The following is an 18,739-nucleotide window of genomic DNA, read 5'->3' as shown; positions in this document are numbered from 1 at the left end:
CTTTCCTTTAGTGCCAGTGAGGATACAGTTCTCTGCAATTCACTCAGGATATTTATGCTCCTCAGAGGATAAACAATTTTTATTTTGGACACTGCGTGACCTTTCCTTATGCAGCACCCTCAGGCAAAGTGCACACAGGCTAGCTAAATATACTTGATGCTATTTATGATATATGAGCATTACCTTCTGTCAAATAAAGATATTTATTCCAATAGTGATACAATAAAAAAGACAGGCTGACAGCTGTGTCATAATCTAATAAACCAATTATCAGGAAAGTTGCTGAGCACCCAAAGTTGTCTTTTGAAATTGTTGTGGCATGTTTATTGAATTATCTGTTATTTACTGAATGAAGTTATTCAGATACCTGAGGATTTTTTGGTATGAGTGCAAATTCAACACACTTGGCCTTTTTGTGCAGTGTGGAGACATTCAAAGGCTCAGTGTGTATAAAAATACTTTTGAGACAAAATTTACATTTTCATGCCGTCACCAGCGCCTCCTCCACCAGTTGTTTTCATGACCTTTTTGAAGGTATTACACCTGGAGAGTTCAGAAGATGATTTGTCTCATGCACTTTACTCTGGAATATTTAAACAGTGGAGCTGCGTCATTCCCACGTGAGCACATGCCTGAGGTTGATAAACCACAGGCAGGTATAGGGCAGCTATGGGGGCAAAGGCAGTGAAAATATCACACAGTACCCCTTCTAAAGGCAGGCAGTACGATTTCAGTAGAGAAGGAAGAGGTTTTGAAAGGAATAATAATTAGTATCTGTAGATGTTTCAGACTGATCCATCTCTTAATGACTTGAGCATTTTCAAAGGTGTTGAACATAACCTGGACTTGTTCAGTGTTAAATTTATACATTGATACAACTTATTAATATGTAAAAGCTATTAAACATTTATTCAATGAATCAGCTTTTAAATTACACAAAAACTCATATTTACAAACAAGTAATTCCCTGTCATGATCAATTATATAACTTTAGAGACACTTCTCTCTAACTTAAAGACATGTAAGCGGTGTGCCATCTAATTTAAATAAAGTCCAACTTGGAGAGCAGCAACAGGTGCTCTGATTGGCTAGCTGTTGAGCTCTGACACCCCTGAGCACATTTGAGCTCCTTAACAACAAATCAATGGCATAGAGAGGAAGATCTAACCAAGCATTGCAATGCAGAACAAACTGTCTGTTTTTTCAGTTGTGTGTTGGGGGCTAAATTTTGTTTTCCTGCACTGCCAGGTATGAAGTTCTGTGGACATTAAATCTCTTTCATTTATTTAGTCAGTTACATTTTAAAGGGGCTCTGTGTAGTTATTTTAATTAAATGAATAACTTTTTTATGGCCTGTGTATGAAGGGGTTGTAACCTCACATAAAACCGATACACTTGCAGGGTGTTTCTGTTAGCTCTGACGGTAATCTAACCTATGCGAAGACTCGGATTTTCCGGGAAATCCATTGGCTGTGACTGCATGCGCGCTCCCAAGCCTTTTGCCTTCTGCACAGCAACAACTGCGCAGCTAACAACATCGAGTCCGCTAAGACCATAAAACGACAGACTTCCAGCACATCCCAAACTCCACATAATGATGAAAACCAACAATAAACTTTTATGTGCTGGAACCCGTCAGGCCAAACGAGAATCAAATAGACTTTGGGTGAAAACACAGTCAACGTTAGAAAGGCTAGAGTCACGGAGAGACCTCCGCTTTGTTTTGAAAATGACAAAACGGACACAGAGTTGGCTTTCAACCTATTGGACAGGTAAACTGCAAAGCATGTGAAACTTATAGTAATTTTGTGATTTGGTTGGCTCAAGTTAGGTAATGTTAGCTTAAAAATCTCAGCATGTTTAAAGTGTTAACAGAATGGAAATTCCTTTTGATGTCTTGAACTCCCCAAATTCCCCAAAATATTACAGAGGACATGACCTTTGTTTCATCAGTGTTAGCTATGGCCCTAATGACATGATAGTTTTGCTATTGGGGCCATGGTATGACAAAGTACACTGGATAAAAGAACAAACTGTCTTGCCCAATTATTATTATTATTATTATGACATTGTGTAGTCTACTCCTGGCTTTGGAAAATGCTGCTGACTGATGAACAAGCAGATGTATTTGTTATTGATTTACTCCTCCTAAAAACTGGCCTTTGCGTTTTGTTGTGATGGGGGCTACAGCCTATACATAGCCTTGTAGATAGAGTGCACTATAGCCATGAGCATAACAAGAAAAAACTTCCAGCCAAGACTGCACTGTCATGTCTCTCTGCAGCATGTTGAAGGGCAGCTCTGCTGTCCTGTGAACGCCGAGGAGCAACAGCACCATCCACAACTGAAAATCATTTGATCAGAGCGATGGCAGCTCAGCTGGAACTGTCGACATGTTGTCTGTCCCTCGTGTTGAATACTCTCTCCTGTCTGCATGGTTGACCGCGCGCAAGACACCCTGATCCGTTCAGAGTGCTGACTTTTGTCACATATAGCAGCACTTGAGGAGGCAGACGTCATTAAAATGAAAATTTGAAAGTATTCCTACTGTGATTTGAGAGGAAGAGAAGTCTGTGGTTTGAATTCTAAAAGTTACATTTTAAAATTTTGTACAAATTGGTGTCCACGTTTTACGCGCTTTATCTACTGGCCTTTGTATTTTTAAATTAATGCAACAAATTTTAGTGAATACAGGAGTGACTACACAAGAATTCACTGCTTCATCCAAGTGATAGAGAAGAAGCTGAGACACGAGCATCTTAAAGAAGCCAGGAGTGCCAGTGGATGGTACAGGTGTGAGACTTGCTTAAAATTCAAAATAGGGAACTACAGAGCAAAGCTGTCAAGATGTGGATGTGCGGAGGAGTCAGGTAATGCAGAGGAGAAGGAGCAGAGACAAGCCAGATAAGAAAGAAGTAACCCTGCTGCAACATCAAGAAATCCAGCCGAGCTGAAGTGAGCTCACCTGCCCGAGTTTTTGAAGTTAGAAAGCAGAAAAAGTATAAGAAGAGAAGATGAAGCACACCCAGAGTGAGATGTGAATATTGTTGTCAATCCATTTCAAATCCGTTCTCAGAGCAGAGTCCATAAAGAGGCCAAGAAAGACCCCGAATACCAACACATGTCCACATGTCCTGGCCTGTTCTTTCCTATAACACTTGCATTTAAGCTTTTTATTATCCAAAATTTCTTTATTGGATTTTTGCACAGACGTGAACAGAATTGCAGTTGGACGTAGGAAAGTAGTAAAAGCAATTATGTTCTGTTAATAATATTCAAAGGCCCAATCCCAATGTCCCCCCTAAACCCTAAGCCCTGAACCCTCACAGACTTTACTGACGTCTCTTGGAAAGTGATTGAGTGCAAGAGGCTGTGAGGGCTCAAAATGCTGTAAACAGGAACGGGAAAGCCCTTTGCCACTTTATCACGCTACCTTGACGATGCTGAAACACGTTGCACACTTTTTATTTTATGTTTTTGCCTTATTTTTAAGTCCTGCAGGCTCTTGTCCTACAGAGTGGAGGAGAGGTAGCCTAAATGTCAATATATATTTGTAATCAATCAATACACTATTGTTGGTCAAATAGCATCATCAAGCAAAAACTAACATAAGTTGTTGAATAAACTAAGTATGTCATAAGGTTATTGCATTCCTCTTACTTAATGTGTTCTATGCAGCATCTTAAGTTAAGAAAACTTTAAACCATTTGACACCTGCGTTGGTGTCGATGCTTGTTTGTTTACTGGTTTCTTCTTCTCTTAATACGCAGATTTGCCGTGATATTTCTCTCGCTTCCAGGCTTCCCCTGGTAACCCCATACAGTCTATGGGTAACCCCCGTGTTTTACGTCATACCGCTATGAACTGTGGGCAATTACCTCAGCCAAAGTCTGCAGAAATGCGGACTTACGAAAAGGGTCTATAAAGGGCTCAAAATGTTCGCGAGAGAGCCCTCGCACACTTGACAATTTGAAAGTGGGACAGCCCTAAGCCCTCACGGACTCTGGAAGTCTGTGAGTCTGTGAAGGGGGACATTGGGATTGGGCCAAAGTCTAACTTACCCAGCACACCGACAACAGGAAATTCCCACCCACCCCAGTTCTCAATCACTCACACTCAACTCTCACACACCTTAGGGTAAACAAACAAACCTATACAAGTACATAATCAGCAGCATACAAAAATAATTGACAGGTTGTAGTAAACCATATTGAATATATCCCCCTAATTCTGAAACAGGGGCAAAGAGTGCAACAGAGGGTCCTGGCCAGACAGGAACTAGTTTGTAGTCGGCTCTTTAAACCCCTAATCCACCAGAGTGCCTGAAAGTGTGGAAGTTAGTGATCATGTTCATTGTTTCATGGTCTAATTTTGGAATACCAAACAACACACGTCATAATCAGAGAAGGAACAGCAACAAAAAGTACCAACCTGGGAAATCACTTCAAAAGTTGAAAGTTTGGGGTTGGATGAGGGGACAATTATCCACAGAGTATTTTTCACACCTTGTTCAGTATCTGGGCAAATCAATCTAACTAGATTTAACTTCAGTCTGCTGGCATAATTAGCCTCATTAAAATCCCACAAATGCAAATGTCCAATTAATGCGGCACATCTATCCTCAAGTCTCTTGTTAAAGCAAACTGTGAACAAAGGAGGTGGAGGTCCCGAACACAATGCAGGATTTTTCAAAGTGCGGCCTTCAAGGAGCAGAAATCTGAGGCTCCATTCTGTTGTGTTGCGTGCATATTACAGCGTTTTTGTATTAGCTTGTGCTTTCCGCATTGTGCTGAGCTACGTATACAGCAAAGAGTGGTTCCAGCTGGAGCTCAACAGCGAGACGAGAGGGATGAAAAGCAGTAACAAGAATTCATCCTTTTGATAAGATTCTCTCAAATACACCTGCTGACAGAAATGCCATTAAATGTCAGCTGTCTGTTTCTGGCTTGACAACACAGGCACACACCGTGTTATTTTCTGTCTGTCTCACCTTAAAACACTGCTGGAAGGTCATACAAAAGAGGATCAGGGCTTGAGTCAGTCGCAGGGAAATGAACCAGCTTTTTCTTTAATGACATTCACGGAGAACATAATGGGGAACAGTGAGAGGACAGAACGGCTGGCGGACTATTCTTCAGCTCGCATTCATGCATTTGCAGCATGGCTAATGCATGATGGGATATGACAGTTGGATCTTGCTGCATTGTTTCAGCAGGTCAAACAGAGATGAAGTCTGCTGCTGTGGGAATGGGGCTGGTGTCGTCTTTATGGCTCTGTTGTTCTGTGAAAACCAGACTCCAGATTTAACCAGCTCGCCTGTGTTTGGTTAACAATGTTCACGATTCTTTCTGGGGGCACATGTGTTAAAATCTCTTATGTAAAAAATTCCCATTAATGTAATAAACTCTTAAAGAAATACTTGGACATTTTGGGATACCGTTCTTCTTCTTCTTCTTATGAGAGTTAGATGAGAAGTTTGATACTGCCCTCATGTTTGCATTGTAAATATGAAGCTACAACCAGCAGCTGGTTAGCTTAGCTTAGCACAAAGACTGGAAACTGGGAAAAATCTAGCCCGGCTTTGTCCAAAGATTTAAAAAAATTGACGTTTTAACATGTGAATCCAGGACGTCACTGGCCAAGAAATAGTCTGGCACACAACCCCGGTAAAACCACAAACTGTCATTTTTAGACTCATTTTATCAAGTTTTTTGTACAAATTAAACAAATGAGATATAAAAGCAGATACAATTCTGGAGAAGTGCTGCATCATTTATTTATTTATTTATTTATTTATTATATAGGCCTAAAGATGTCAAATTTAAATATACTGGATCTACAATTAGCCTAGAAAATTTGATTTGTTTTTTTACCATACACTGAAAACTCCACCAAGGTTGCTGAAAATCCCTACATTTTCAGAGATTGACAGCATATGCCCTCGTGGTAGCTATGGCCCTGGCAGGAAGTCTGTGTAACCACGAGCCCTGAGGCTGGTGAAAGTGCAGATGTGGCTGTTGGGGGCAGCTGGATCTGTTTCTCAGGTATCACTTAAAGTTCACTGCACAAGGGCACAGAGACAAAGACAGAGTGCTCACACACACACACACACACACACACACACACACACACACTTGAAATACTTCATGAGTACCGTAAACATGAGATAAATTATGTTCACAAAGGATGTAAAACATATAACATTGGTCATCTCCTTCAAACACTGACACACGCAGAATGAACTGATGCCAGGTCAGTTTGTCGGGGAGGCATTGCTCAATGTAAAGATCAGCAGAGCAAAGCTATTTCTGTTGAGAAAAACTGACATGAGCAGTGTTGGGAATACTGAGGAAAAAATTTCTTGAGTGATCAGAAACCATTTTTATGTCACAGACCAACAAACACCTTTATACACTTAGATATATCACATACAGACACAGTATATAAGGGAAGGAAGGAAAAGAAGATAGAAGAAAAAAAATTGTCTGTCTGTTCCAGCTCAGCAATCAGGACTCCCAGCCTCTCGGTACTCTGGCTTACCAAATTGACAATTTTCTCAGTGTTATCCACAAAGACGCGAGGTGAATATATAGGCCTGAGGAGATGGCTCTCTGGACAAATAAACAGGTATTTACGCCCACACATACAAATAGAGTATGCACATACATGCACACAAACAGCAGTGAACCGCTGAAAAAAGTGGTTTTTGAGAGTGAAATAAAGACAGACAGAACAAATGTCTCCAAGGAAATGACAGGACTTTCCTCTCCTTCCTGCCTCTGTATCATTAGCACTGTGTGAACGTCTTCCTCAAGCACCCAGAGCAACAACTGCACTTCAGTGTGGTAGGCAAACTGCTCTGCGTCAGACTGTAAACCGCTCCAGCAGGTGGTGAAAACTGCCCAACGGATCACCGGCACCCAGTTACCCACCATCGAAAACATTTATCGCAAGCGCTGCCTGGGCAGGACAAGAAACCTCCAAGGATGCGTCCCACCCTACAGTTACAGTATGTTCTCGCACCAGCAGGCTCAGGAAGAGCTTCTTCGCTGCACTCCACACCTTCACTCTAATAGCACCTTTGCACCCATACTGCACTGCTCACAGTACTTTAACATACAGTAGCTCACAAAAGTGAGTACACCCCTCACATTTTTGTAAATATTTGATTATATCTTTTCATGTGACAATACTGAAGAAATTACACTTTGCTACTATGTAAAATAGTGAGCGTTCAGCTTGTATAATGGTGGGGTCTTGCAGCAACCATTCTTTTTCAGATCCTCAGAGAGTTCTTTGCCAGTATGAGGGAGCATGAGAGCGATAACACCAAATTTAACACACCTGCTCCCCATTAACACCTGAGACCTTGTAACACTAACGAGTCACATGACACCAGGAAAGGAAAATGGCTAATTGGGCCCAATTTGGACATTTTTGGGTGTACTCACTTTTGCTGCCAGCGGTTTAGACATTAATGGCTGTGTGATGTGTTATTTTGAGGGGACAGCAACTTTACACTGTTATACAAGCTGTTCACTCACTACTTTAAATTGTAGCAAAGTGTTATTTCTTCAGTGTTGTCACATGAAAAAATATAATCAAATATTTACAAAAATCTGGAGTGTACTCACTTTTGTGAGATACTGTATACATTATATGCACTAGTCATATTTTTGCAGACTGAACCCCTACACTTTTTAATAACGTTACTGTACATGTTATATGTATAAACCACTATATTTCTGCACTTCTGGTTAAATGCTAACTGCATCTGTACTCTGCATAATGATAATAAAGTTGAATCTAATCTAATTGTTCAGCCATGAGGCTCCACATTATAGGTAAATAAATGAATGCCGGTACAAAATACATTTAAATGATTTTGTATAACAAACAGCTTTTTGACTGTATACCGAAGAAGCTAAAGCCAGGATGATTAGTGTGTGAGAGAGGTTAAAAAGGAAAAAAAGGCAAGAGGGTGGAGAGACTGGAAGCCGAAAAAGAGGAGCTGTTACTCCCTCTAGTGGTTCACCTCTTGCATGGTTCAGTGTAAAATGTCTCACACCAGGGTGAATTCACAATCCTCTTGATCTCATTGATTCAAATCACTATGCAAGTCCCATTTACGTGAAATGTAATGTCCAGAAATAAAACTTGATTAACTTTCTTAATGATATTCAGCTACACAAGTTAAACTACAAAATGAAGAAGCAGTTAGGACCCAAACACTTTAAAATCCTTTGAGATTGAATGAAATGACTTGGGGGGCACATGATGACTACTAGTCCAGCTCCATTTGCTGTAGAATACTGTGTGATGCATTTGAAAGTGCCAATACGCCAGCGAGCAGACCTTTGAGTTTGGATTATTTTGTTAGACGTAGGCCTACTGTAATCAAAAGTCAAGAAATACCTTCCGTGAAAAAATCACAAGGGTTATTCTCTCAGACTCAAGAGGCTGAGTAGAACTTGTAAATGAACATCTTTAATTACCCAATCTACAATAAACTCCAGTGCCTTTTAGGAAAAAAGAAAGGAAGAAAGCCCTGAAGGCAAACTTCTCCCACATGTGATTGCAGGGTTTAGTTCTGACATTTAGTCCCAGTATTTTTTTTAGCTTGACCCGCACTAGGGACTGAAGGACTGGATATGTCGGCCCCGACTTTATATAAGTGTGACAGTACAATTCTTGAGTACCCCATTTAGTAATTACTTTTAATACAATTAATTTATTAATAATTAATAAAGGGAAATCTTTAAAGCTTTGAAGATAATCTTTACAGCTCAGATGAGGGGAACACCAACAGTAAAACTAATGTTCAATTCAGTGCAGAGTACATGGTTTAATGTAACTTAATTAATATTGTAAAAGAAAACAATTTAATATTTACTAGAGATTCATCTGGAAAGTGTACTTTGAAATTATTATTTTATTGGAGATCTTGCCTGTAGGTGGCAATAAGTTCAAGCAAATTCATATCAAGCAGAAAGTCAAACACACACTGATAACAAAACATTTTATTAAACAAGAAGCGGGATGGTTTGTTTCCCTATATTCTATACATTATGTACTATACAATGTAGAGGACAGACAGACAGACAGGGCAGGAGTGCTGACCCAGGTTCAGTTTGCTCCAATAAATCTTTCTTGTCACACACGTGCACGGAGGGACTCATTGTCAGAAGCAGTTAACTGGTCTAGTGACCATAAGCAGCACCGATTTTTCATTGAATTAAAATCAAAGACAAAAATCGAACATGGACCATCACTGCGCACATGTTAATGTGAATAATTAGAAGTAAATTAGTTTTTTTAATGAACAGCACTACTTGAGACAACTCAAAGTCAATTTATAACTCAAAATAAACTAATAAAAATGAGTTTTGGGGACCACACTGACCACCAACACTGGAGAGATGTGGAAAGCTAATAATTTAGATTTTGATGTAGGTTTATTTACCAAGTTTAAAGTACATTAACCACATCCTTTAAACATGCCTGTGTGATGTCTGTTAATTGTATGTTTTTGCTTTTAGAAACATGCTCCCTGACCCAGGATCAGAGCTCCTGCAAGGTGAGATCAATGCTCACGGCTGTTCATACGGAAACGATTGTATACCTTGATGATTAAAATGCTACTTGACTTTCGAAATCTTAACAAGCATCTAGGCAAAAGGCATTTTTACTGTGTACTACAAAGGAAATCCAGCAAATAGTCGTGTCCTACCACAGCAATTAAGACAGAGATGATTATGCTTTTTTGATCTTAAGGTCTAATTTTCACTTCACAGGGATGATTGGAAGTATAATTTGGAGCTGTCACAGACTTGTCTCAGACGGATGAAAGGTTGGACAGATATTTTTGGGTTTGGGTCAGGGTGACATTTTTCAGTCTGTGGTCAAAGGACTGATACTGACTGTTTCTCCTCATCCATTTAAAATTCAAAAATGATTTTTATGGTACTAAACAGACCGTCTGAGTGAATCCAATTAATGAAAAGTGAACAATTTGGGGAGATGATCAGCAGCAACGATGTTACTTCACTGAACCAATTCCCCCTGGATACTGACAGCATCTTCATCTCATATGCACATGGGGCAAACCTCACTTACTTACACTACTAACAACACACTCTTCTGTATAACGTCGGAATAGACTTTTTTCAGAAAATAAACTGCCCAAGGTGACCATATAACCATTAAATTCGTAACACATGGACTTTAATTTAGAAATATTTACATTTTTTTTTAAAGAAAGTGAAACATTCTGAACATGTATAGTTCCTTTTGTTTATGCAAGGACAAGAAGTGAGGTTGTTGTGGTTGTTAAGAGGAGTGTTTCTTTGACATGAGCCATCTCTCATACAGACAGAAAAGCACCATCTGTAAACTAAGCAGGGAAACAGAGGGAAAGCACACTTAAATACAAACTCAACTCTTGATAACACTCTTTACATCAGTCGGTTCTCAGTCAAGGCGAAGCCAGGTGCTCTTTTGTTTTCTTTTGCCACACCGATGTAATGGAAAAAAACAACTACTAACATCAGATTAAAATATAAGGTGTAAACAAATTCATCAACAAAGGATTTTTTTTTTTTGTCTGTATGAGCCATGTTTGAATTCACATCACTGGAGTGTGTGTGTTGTGATTAGACAGCTGGTCCGACACACTACAATAAAACCCTGGATTTGAAGGAGGACCGAGTGGAGAACTAGGGTTAGACCAATATACTGGTGTGCCAATAATGACTGATAAATATTAAATCTTCAATATGTTGACGGCCCCTGTCATACAGATTCAGTGCCTTGTACTGTAAATGCAGTTCTTTACCCACCTTAAAGAAAAAATCTCCAGCGGAAACACCGTCTGTTATGGAATGAAATCAAATTTAATCAACAACTGCTACCAATACAAAAATTTAAAAAAATCTCAATATCAGACCCATATCGGTTGAACCCTAGCCAGAAGATGCAAAGCCACAGTTGTTGACGTGTAGAGATATATATATATATATATATATATACACACACGTACATACATTTTTGCATAAACACTATGTACAGACATTGTGTGTTGGGACTAGATTTGGCAACCACGCTGAGAAAAGAGGTTTTGTTTTTTCTCATTAATAAGGCATGCCCTGTAAAGGGGCCCTGTCAGACTCGGGGAGCTCAGTCTGACGGCAGCTTTTGTTTGCCTCCTCACACTCGGCTGGACAGTTTCCCCAAATTTACCTCACGCTTTTCGTACATGTCGCCAACGACGAGATCTGAAGGTTTGAATTGACTGGACTTTATTCTATTGCGAGCCCACTCAGCCAACTTCACTGGAGCCGTCTGCTGTGATGTCATCACTTGGCGACCGCCGCTGCCGTGATACCGCAATGTTCAGAAAAGCGCTGGACTGCTCCTCCAAGGCATGACATCATCTCAATGTAAAGCACTTTAAAGTCTGCTGGCCCAGCCCATCTCTGTGATGTCACAACTGCCCACTGTGATGTCATACCCCATGCTCCAATGACTGGAAGCCTCGTCTGGCGACGCCATCGTCGTCATGTCAGATGTTTGACAGCCGTCGCCCTCGGTTGGCGCCTAGTGAGGCGCGTAGCCTCGGCTCTCTGGCCCTGTTGACGAATTTGCGAGAAAACATTGGCATTTGAGTTAATTAGTTTTACTGACGAACAAACTTAAATTACAACTAAAACATCTGTGATTTAATCCAGTATTCTTCAGCACATCTGGAGTGAAGCTTCAATTGTGTTTGAAATTTTGGTATAGCACAAAGACAGAGATCATTTGTATTTTATAAACAACCTTTTGGGATAATACATTTAGGACAGGGATATAACAGGGATTTCTGTGACCTCAAGGAAGGTGCGTATTTCCTGTGCAGACTGAGCTTTAAAAGGGCAAACCTGTAGTGTTCATTGAAGTCCAGTCTGAAGCTGAGGAAACGTAGACTCTCATCCGGACTTGTCATCAGCAACACCAGGAACTGCTGGACGATGCTCTGAGAGAAGGAGAGGGAGGCGTGGAAGGACGAATAGGTAAAAAGAGGACATGAAAAAAGTGAAGGCACTGTAAAACAGCTGGGTGTGCCAAATGCAAATGATTGACAGCTGCTCCTGGAGGCAGCTCAGGCTGGTACCTGGTAGAAGTGGGTGAGGATGCGGAGCTGGGAGCGCATCTTTGGTATAGTTTCCTGGAACTCCTGAACCCTCTTCTTCTCCTCCGCTTCCTGTTCGGCCGTCACTCCCCACTGACCCTGAATCAGCAGACAGACGCAAATTAAGAAAGGACAGTAGCACACATTCAAGTACCATTATGTTCACATCATCCCGCCTTCTTTCTATTTGTATTTAGGGCATCTCCTCCTCTTCCTACCTCTTCCTCTCTCCGTTGCTTCTTCTCCTCGTACTGCAGTCGGAGGGCGAGTTCCTCCAGTGCCGAGCGGTAGAGGGAGTCCTGGGCGTTCTGGAACTCGATGATCTGGTCAAATATGGCCCTCAGCTGGTTCAAAAGAGACTGGACGGACAGAGAGAGGCAGAGTTCAAGAAAGTGTGTGTGGACAAGGGGAGGCAGAAAAATCTGCCAAATAATTAAATGACATTGTGTGAGTGTGTTTTACCCTGCTGTTATTGTCCAGCAGGCATCTTGAGATGATGGTGTCAAGGAAGACGTCATGTGCAGCGATGATGTGGTCAAGGTCCTGAGCCTGCTGCACTTTGTTCCACAGCTCATCCCAGGAGCACTCCAGCACCTACACACACACACACACACTTTACCAAGAGTATATGGGAATGACATTTGTCTTTTATTAAAAATCAGATATCATACAGTCTGTGTGGCGGTGGTGCCACCCTGTTTCCATCAATATGTTTTCCTTATAAGTCTCATAATTATTTGATCAGATATCTGAGTAGAGAAATCTTTTATTTACTGACTTTACTCAACAGTAAAACCTGCAGTTAAATCAGCCTCAGTCTCCTTTAAAAGAGATGCTAACGCGTCTAAAAGTCTGACTTTCAGAATTCTTTTAGTCGCACTGACTTGTATTGCAGCTGGTCCGGACATGAGTTTTTCTCAACGTACTATCAGTGTTGCATTTAGCAGACACAGCAGAACGGCTGTAATTACTTCTTTTTGCTGATGTTTACAGCCTGCGATAGTAACAGCTCTGCTAATGGTCTGACCTCAAAGGTGATGTAGTACTGCATTTGGTGGATGAAGTGGACCATCTCAGAGGCCAGGATGTGACACTGATGCAGCACACCGGACAACTCTGGAAGGTGAAAAGCGTAAATATCACAACAGGCTGCAGGTAAAAATAATCTATACAAACACAGTTTTACCCTTTTAAGAAACATAGAAATGACAAAAATGGTAACAGATGTGTGTGTGTTTAAGTACCAGGCATGGTTTTGAGCAACTTGGCATTACACATCTGTCCCTTCCAGATGTCAGTCAGTGTGTACTCCATCCTCTTTGCCCTCCAAAGGAAATTAAACACACGCAGGTAGTGGCCCATGCACTCCCTGGTAAACACCTGAAAACACACAAATAAATACAGTAGATTTATGTCTGACAAGAGCAGCAACATATGGATGTTGAACAGACTGCCACAATTGTCCTGCAGAGATTGAAACATACACAATATGTTGGGAACTGTATTGAAAGTGTGTATGTGGGGTACCGTAGCAATGGGTCCGTCCACGTGGTAGTCCAGACTGAAAACATCCCAGCCTGTATCACCAGGAGACACCTGGAGCCAACAAAAGACAGATGCCAACAGGGTAAGGACACGCTGAAGTCAGTCATGCCCCCCACCCACCCTCACCCCCACCCCCACCCCCACCCCACACACACACACACACACAAACACTCTACCTCTAGCAGGCGTACGTCCAGCCTCTTTAGAATCTCTGCATTGTCATACTGGGCGTTTGTGGCTCTGACTGCCGTCTCTAAGATACCCGTCAGGTTGTGTTGGTACAAAGTGGTGGCAGGACGCACCAACTCCGGCCTGGGATAAAATAATTTCAAAACAATAACATGAAACTACATTTTGTGTAATATTCTAATACAGTAGCAGATTTCTCATTTGTTATAAATGAAAAAATATATTAAAAGTATGTGATGCTAACTTGAGCAGGTCCATGAGATGTCTGATGAAGTCCCCCTGGCCCAGCAGCAGGTATCTCCTCATGGCCTGCAGATGCTCCAGGAGCAGGTAGTTGCGATTCAGAACGTCCAGCAGGTATTTGCTGGTATCAAAATAGGCAGCGTCGATCTTCTCCTGAAACTCCCCCTCTAGGTCGGACAGCAGCTCTGCAGCTGTGCGGAGAAAGAGAAGAAAAGGGTATTAGCAGGGTTAGGGTTTGTCAGTTATATTTTTTGTACCATAAATAATTAGCATTGACTAAATATTGGAAACCCCATGTTTACCTATCCTTCATTTTGTATAGCTGCTTTGTGCATATGTTGCATCACTTATTTTGGCAGTTTTTACAGAAAAAACAAGGATTCAGTACTTTCTATGATATTATATTATGTGCTGTGCTATAAGTTCAATAACTAGACAACAAAAGTAATGTATTTCCTATTTACGCGTGGGTGAACAAAAAAAATGGAAAAGAAAAGACAGGCAAAGTGCTAAACGTCTGATGCAAATACAAGATATAAGAGCGTGATGCCCTTCAACGGATACAGTAAAAGCTGCAGATCTAACTGGTCAGATAAAGTCCTACAAACTCAATCAATAGAACATGGCTAAGTATACTTAGAGGAGGACAAGGCCAGTGAGCGGTAAGAGCATCGATCACTGCCAGTCCATCGGCCTACGTCAATGTAACAATATCAATACAATGAGGACGAAACTAAATAAGGGGCTTCTTATTGGGCAATGATGTCGTTACTGCGCTTGAGTCAAAAATAACGCTTAAGAAGAAAACAATAAAGAGCACCAATGAAGCCAGCAATAGCATCAACACGTTACACGTTCAGCATACTCTAGTGTTTTTCTTAATGTTATTTGTACTTTGACTTATATTTTCTAAAGATAAATGTGCAAAAACAGTTCCAATCCTAATTATCTCCAGAAACCACACACAGATATAAACGTGCTGTGAAACTGTTTGACGGTAAACACAGGAGTGAGAGACTGAGGCTCCTACCGTCTTTGGGTGTGTCTGCCGACTTGGATGCTGCCGTGATTTTGCCCGGCGGCGTTCTGTCGTGACAAACCTGATGCAGGAAGTTGATGGATTTACCAATCAGCAGAACCTGGAGGAGAGAGAGAGAGAGGGGTAATGAGTTGATATGACTTGAGGTAAACACGGCGCCTGGAGATAACAGATGCGTCATAGTGTGTGTATGTCTGTGTACCTTGCGGGCCTGGTCCATGGTGATGAATGAGGGGATCATTGACTTCCTGAGGGAGTACTTGTCGTGCCACAGGCGGTCTGTCTTCACGTTGGGGTCTGATGCTACAAAGAACTAAAACAAACACACACACACACACACACTGGAAAGTTCAGGTGCGGTGACTGGGGTCTATATTGGAGATGCTGAATAATTGTAATTTAATTTTAATTTATATACTGTTGATTTGATTGTCCTGAGCCTGAATGGATTCAGATGAAACTTTTGAAGAGAGGAAAGTTAAGACTCAAACAGAATAAGTAGCACTATGGACAGAGTGTCACATTCGATTAGATTGCCCGTTTACTTCAGGAGATTGATACAGTAGCTTCAGATTCCTTTCTAATGCTGAAGGCTGCATACTCGCTGCGCGCCGATACATTTTTGAACCGACTCCAACTGTCAGCTTCACTATGAATCCATCACTACCAAGCGCTTTCCCCACAACCTATTAGCTGATATAAGAGACGGCAGAGAACGCAACACCTCAAACCTGCGTTTTAAATTTCAGTTACTATACAAGTTTCAGGTCGTAGTAAAAGTACTAACAGTAACAGCCAACAACAGTGTAAGTGGGAAAAGCAGCAGTCACAGTATAAATGAGCTGATGTGGTTAAAATTTTGCAATTATCCTTATGACTCTACATTATTTTACTTGCTGTGTAGGCCTACTAACCAATCCACTCTATTTTACCTGTTAAAATACCTTTAAATGGCCAATACAACTCATAAAATGCAGTATTTCACTTGCCAGAAAATGACTGAAGCCTTTTGTCATTGACTGAAAGGTTATTTCTGCCCTGAAATTAGTTGATTTCATTCAGAAGAGTTATATTTGACAGATTATAGCTCACCTAGTACTTTTTACCTCCTAAAATATCTTTAAATGGCCAATACAACCCATAAAATGCTGTAGGCTATTTCACTTGCCAGAAAGTGATCGAAGAGACTGTGCAATACAGCTCCAGCAGACGGCAATCAGTTTTCGGCAGACGATCACTTTTCGGCACAACACCTGTCAGCGCTAAGTTAGCTACCGTCCCCCCTCCTCTTCAGGCTGCGCAGCTGAGCAGGAAAGCTTCTACAGCAGCTACATAGCTGCTATGTAACTTAACATTAGCTCAATTTATAGAAAGTAACTGGAAGCTGTATTTTATTACTGCCTACATGTCCAATGTTGAGAACACCAGGGACAAACTTAGAGTAAACTGGTATAGCCTACAGCTCTGTCATGTACAGACTGGTTCATCCTAAATGATTTTTCAGGTTTCAGATCAGTCTGAAAAAGTGGTTGTTAGGAAAAGAAAGTATGGTGGTGACTGGAGGAGCTGAGATTAGTAAAGCAAATTAGTGATGCAAACTAGTCCTTTTAAGCTAATGAGGAGATGTTTCTTTTTGGATTTTAATGTGCAAATAAAATGCACCTCAGAAGGGAGGAGGTTTCTCATGTTGCCTATTTTTTATAATTAATGTCTACAGATAAATGTCAAAAGCTGTAAAATGAAGACACAAAAGGCAAACAGTTGTATCTATAATGATTCTGAGGTCATATTAACAGAGTTTTCCCGCCGTTAAGGCTTAGAGGTGATGCCTAAAACATGCTGTGCCATCAGTGTAAAATCACTGTGGAGCAACAGAACCAACCAAATTACTTTCTCCAGATCTAAAGGTTGTAGTTCCTCCCCAGTAGACTGGGTGTTGTTTATTTATTATCTGCTCTAGCTTTTCCAAATATTTGTTCAGAGATATGGTGAAAATAATGGCCAATATGATGTGAAATTACATATTTTTCATTGGAAAACATAAAATTGTCTAGGGGGAGGACCCCCAAACCCCCCAACCAACACCAAAACTTTCATCTAATTTTGCTTAACCTCTGCTGCTACAACTCCATCCTAGGGGAAACACTGCTTTATGACCTGCTTGGTTAATGAAATTAGTTTCTAATATGTTTAATTTTTCTCAAGAAAATGGAAAAGGTATCCTTATGCGTAATCTGATCTTTTTTTAGAATGGTATGTGAATAGAATAGGTGCTGTGTCCAAAATCTTCCGATTGGCCGTGCGGAGGTTAGAAAGATGCCAGGGTTTTGACTCCTTTTTTGCGCTCCCCCCCACCCCCACAATTCCTGCCATTTTTCATGTGAACAACTGAGTGCACTATGAATCTCTCCCACGAGAGAAAATGTCTGAAAATGTGCGGCGTTCTCCCTGTATTTAAACAATACAGAGTCTCCTCCCTCTCTGTGACAGCTGGCTTTTCACTCCGCTTTCCAAGTGTGGCCGTTCTGAACTACCATGAACACTTTTGATTCTCACTCACAAACGGGGTTCATTAATAAAGGTGCACACTGTCAAATGTGTTTTAAGAGAAGAAAATATATTTTCCTCATATGCAAACAGCCATTTGAAGCTACAAATACACTACAAGAGTGTCACTTGCTTTTTCAGACTAGCACACATTTGAGTTACTGCTGTGTCATGGCACTATCTAAAAAAATTTCACACTTACTCCATAATTATGGGTGTTTTTATTCATTTCCCTCCTAAAAGGTGCAATAACGGTGTCCCGGTGTTCTTAAACACAGCACTTAAGACCAGACTCTGGGGATGACTAATGGTTAATGCTGGACACATAAATACTGCGCGTAAGAGAGAAACAGAAAGAGAGGAAGGGCAGGGAGGAGTAAAGGAGAAACATCCATCACGGAGCTCTCCATTACACTCCTCTCATCAGTCCTCATTTAAGAGGCTGTCCTGCCTCTCCTCTCTTCATCTCCCTCCTCCTCTCAGTAATGTTCTTTCTCATTGGGGTCAAACATCAGAGCGGTTAAACAATGTTGTAGGAATGACCAGTAAATTCCTGCTGGACCTCTGGGAATGGAGGCATTTCTTTTGTTAAGCTTTTGGACACATTCAGGGCCGATTATAACCACAGATTTCCTCATCTGACTCCACCAATGCTATACAGGTGACCGTTGTGTGTGAGGATTTTCAAGATCAACTCAACAAAACTAATGTGGATGGAAAAGATCAACAAAGACGAGTGTGTGCACCTCGTGGTAGGTATCTTCCAGCTCTCCATCATAGATCCACCTATACAGGAAGTTGAGGATGGGGTGTGACACCAGGCTGAGGATGTGTTGAACCAGCGCTCTCATCTGTGGGTCTCCTGTTTTCCCATAAGAATGGACCGCCGAGGCCAGCTCACCTCCTTTACGACCTGACACAGACAAACAGAATGACTCAAACAATGTAGGGACGTCCTATTCACCCAACAGTACACCGCTACAAAACCAAATACAGCACACACACAC

The 18,739-nt window shown here is 41.1% G+C and overlaps 2 protein-coding genes across 2 annotated transcripts in view; one reads left to right on the top strand and one right to left on the bottom strand.

Moving 5' to 3' along the window:
- LOC123975727 (fibroblast growth factor 14-like) overlaps positions 1-7,007 on the top strand; it is a 105,361-nt gene extending 98,354 nt beyond the window's left edge. The window contains exons 5-6 of the transcript XR_006826151.1: positions 6,499-6,627; positions 6,792-7,007. The gene's annotated coding sequence lies outside the window, so the exon portion shown is untranslated. The remainder of the gene's footprint in view (positions 1-6,498; positions 6,628-6,791) is intronic.
- Positions 7,008-9,005: 1,998 nt separating this feature from the next.
- The window catches only part of tubgcp3 (tubulin, gamma complex associated protein 3), a 19,843-nt gene continuing 10,109 nt past the window's right edge, over positions 9,006-18,739 (bottom strand). The window contains exons 12-23 of the mRNA XM_046057394.1: positions 15,388-15,498; positions 15,177-15,285; positions 14,148-14,337; positions 13,891-14,026; positions 13,697-13,765; positions 13,414-13,549; positions 13,197-13,285; positions 12,632-12,763; positions 12,388-12,528; positions 12,152-12,268; positions 11,919-12,013; positions 9,006-11,627 (exon numbers count right to left, since the gene is read on the bottom strand). Of these exons, the coding sequence (XP_045913350.1) occupies positions 11,561-11,627; positions 11,919-12,013; positions 12,152-12,268; positions 12,388-12,528; positions 12,632-12,763; positions 13,197-13,285; positions 13,414-13,549; positions 13,697-13,765; positions 13,891-14,026; positions 14,148-14,337; positions 15,177-15,285; positions 15,388-15,498 (1,392 nt within the window). The 3' untranslated portion in view covers positions 9,006-11,560. The remainder of the gene's footprint in view (positions 11,628-11,918; positions 12,014-12,151; positions 12,269-12,387; positions 12,529-12,631; positions 12,764-13,196; positions 13,286-13,413; positions 13,550-13,696; positions 13,766-13,890; positions 14,027-14,147; positions 14,338-15,176; positions 15,286-15,387; positions 15,499-18,739) is intronic.

This window comes from Micropterus dolomieu, linkage group LG01 (assembly GCF_021292245.1).
Source record: "Micropterus dolomieu isolate WLL.071019.BEF.003 ecotype Adirondacks linkage group LG01, ASM2129224v1, whole genome shotgun sequence".
In the NCBI taxonomy this organism is placed as follows: domain Eukaryota; kingdom Metazoa; phylum Chordata; class Actinopteri; order Centrarchiformes; family Centrarchidae; genus Micropterus; species Micropterus dolomieu.
This window is presented reverse-complemented; position numbering and strand designations above follow the sequence as displayed.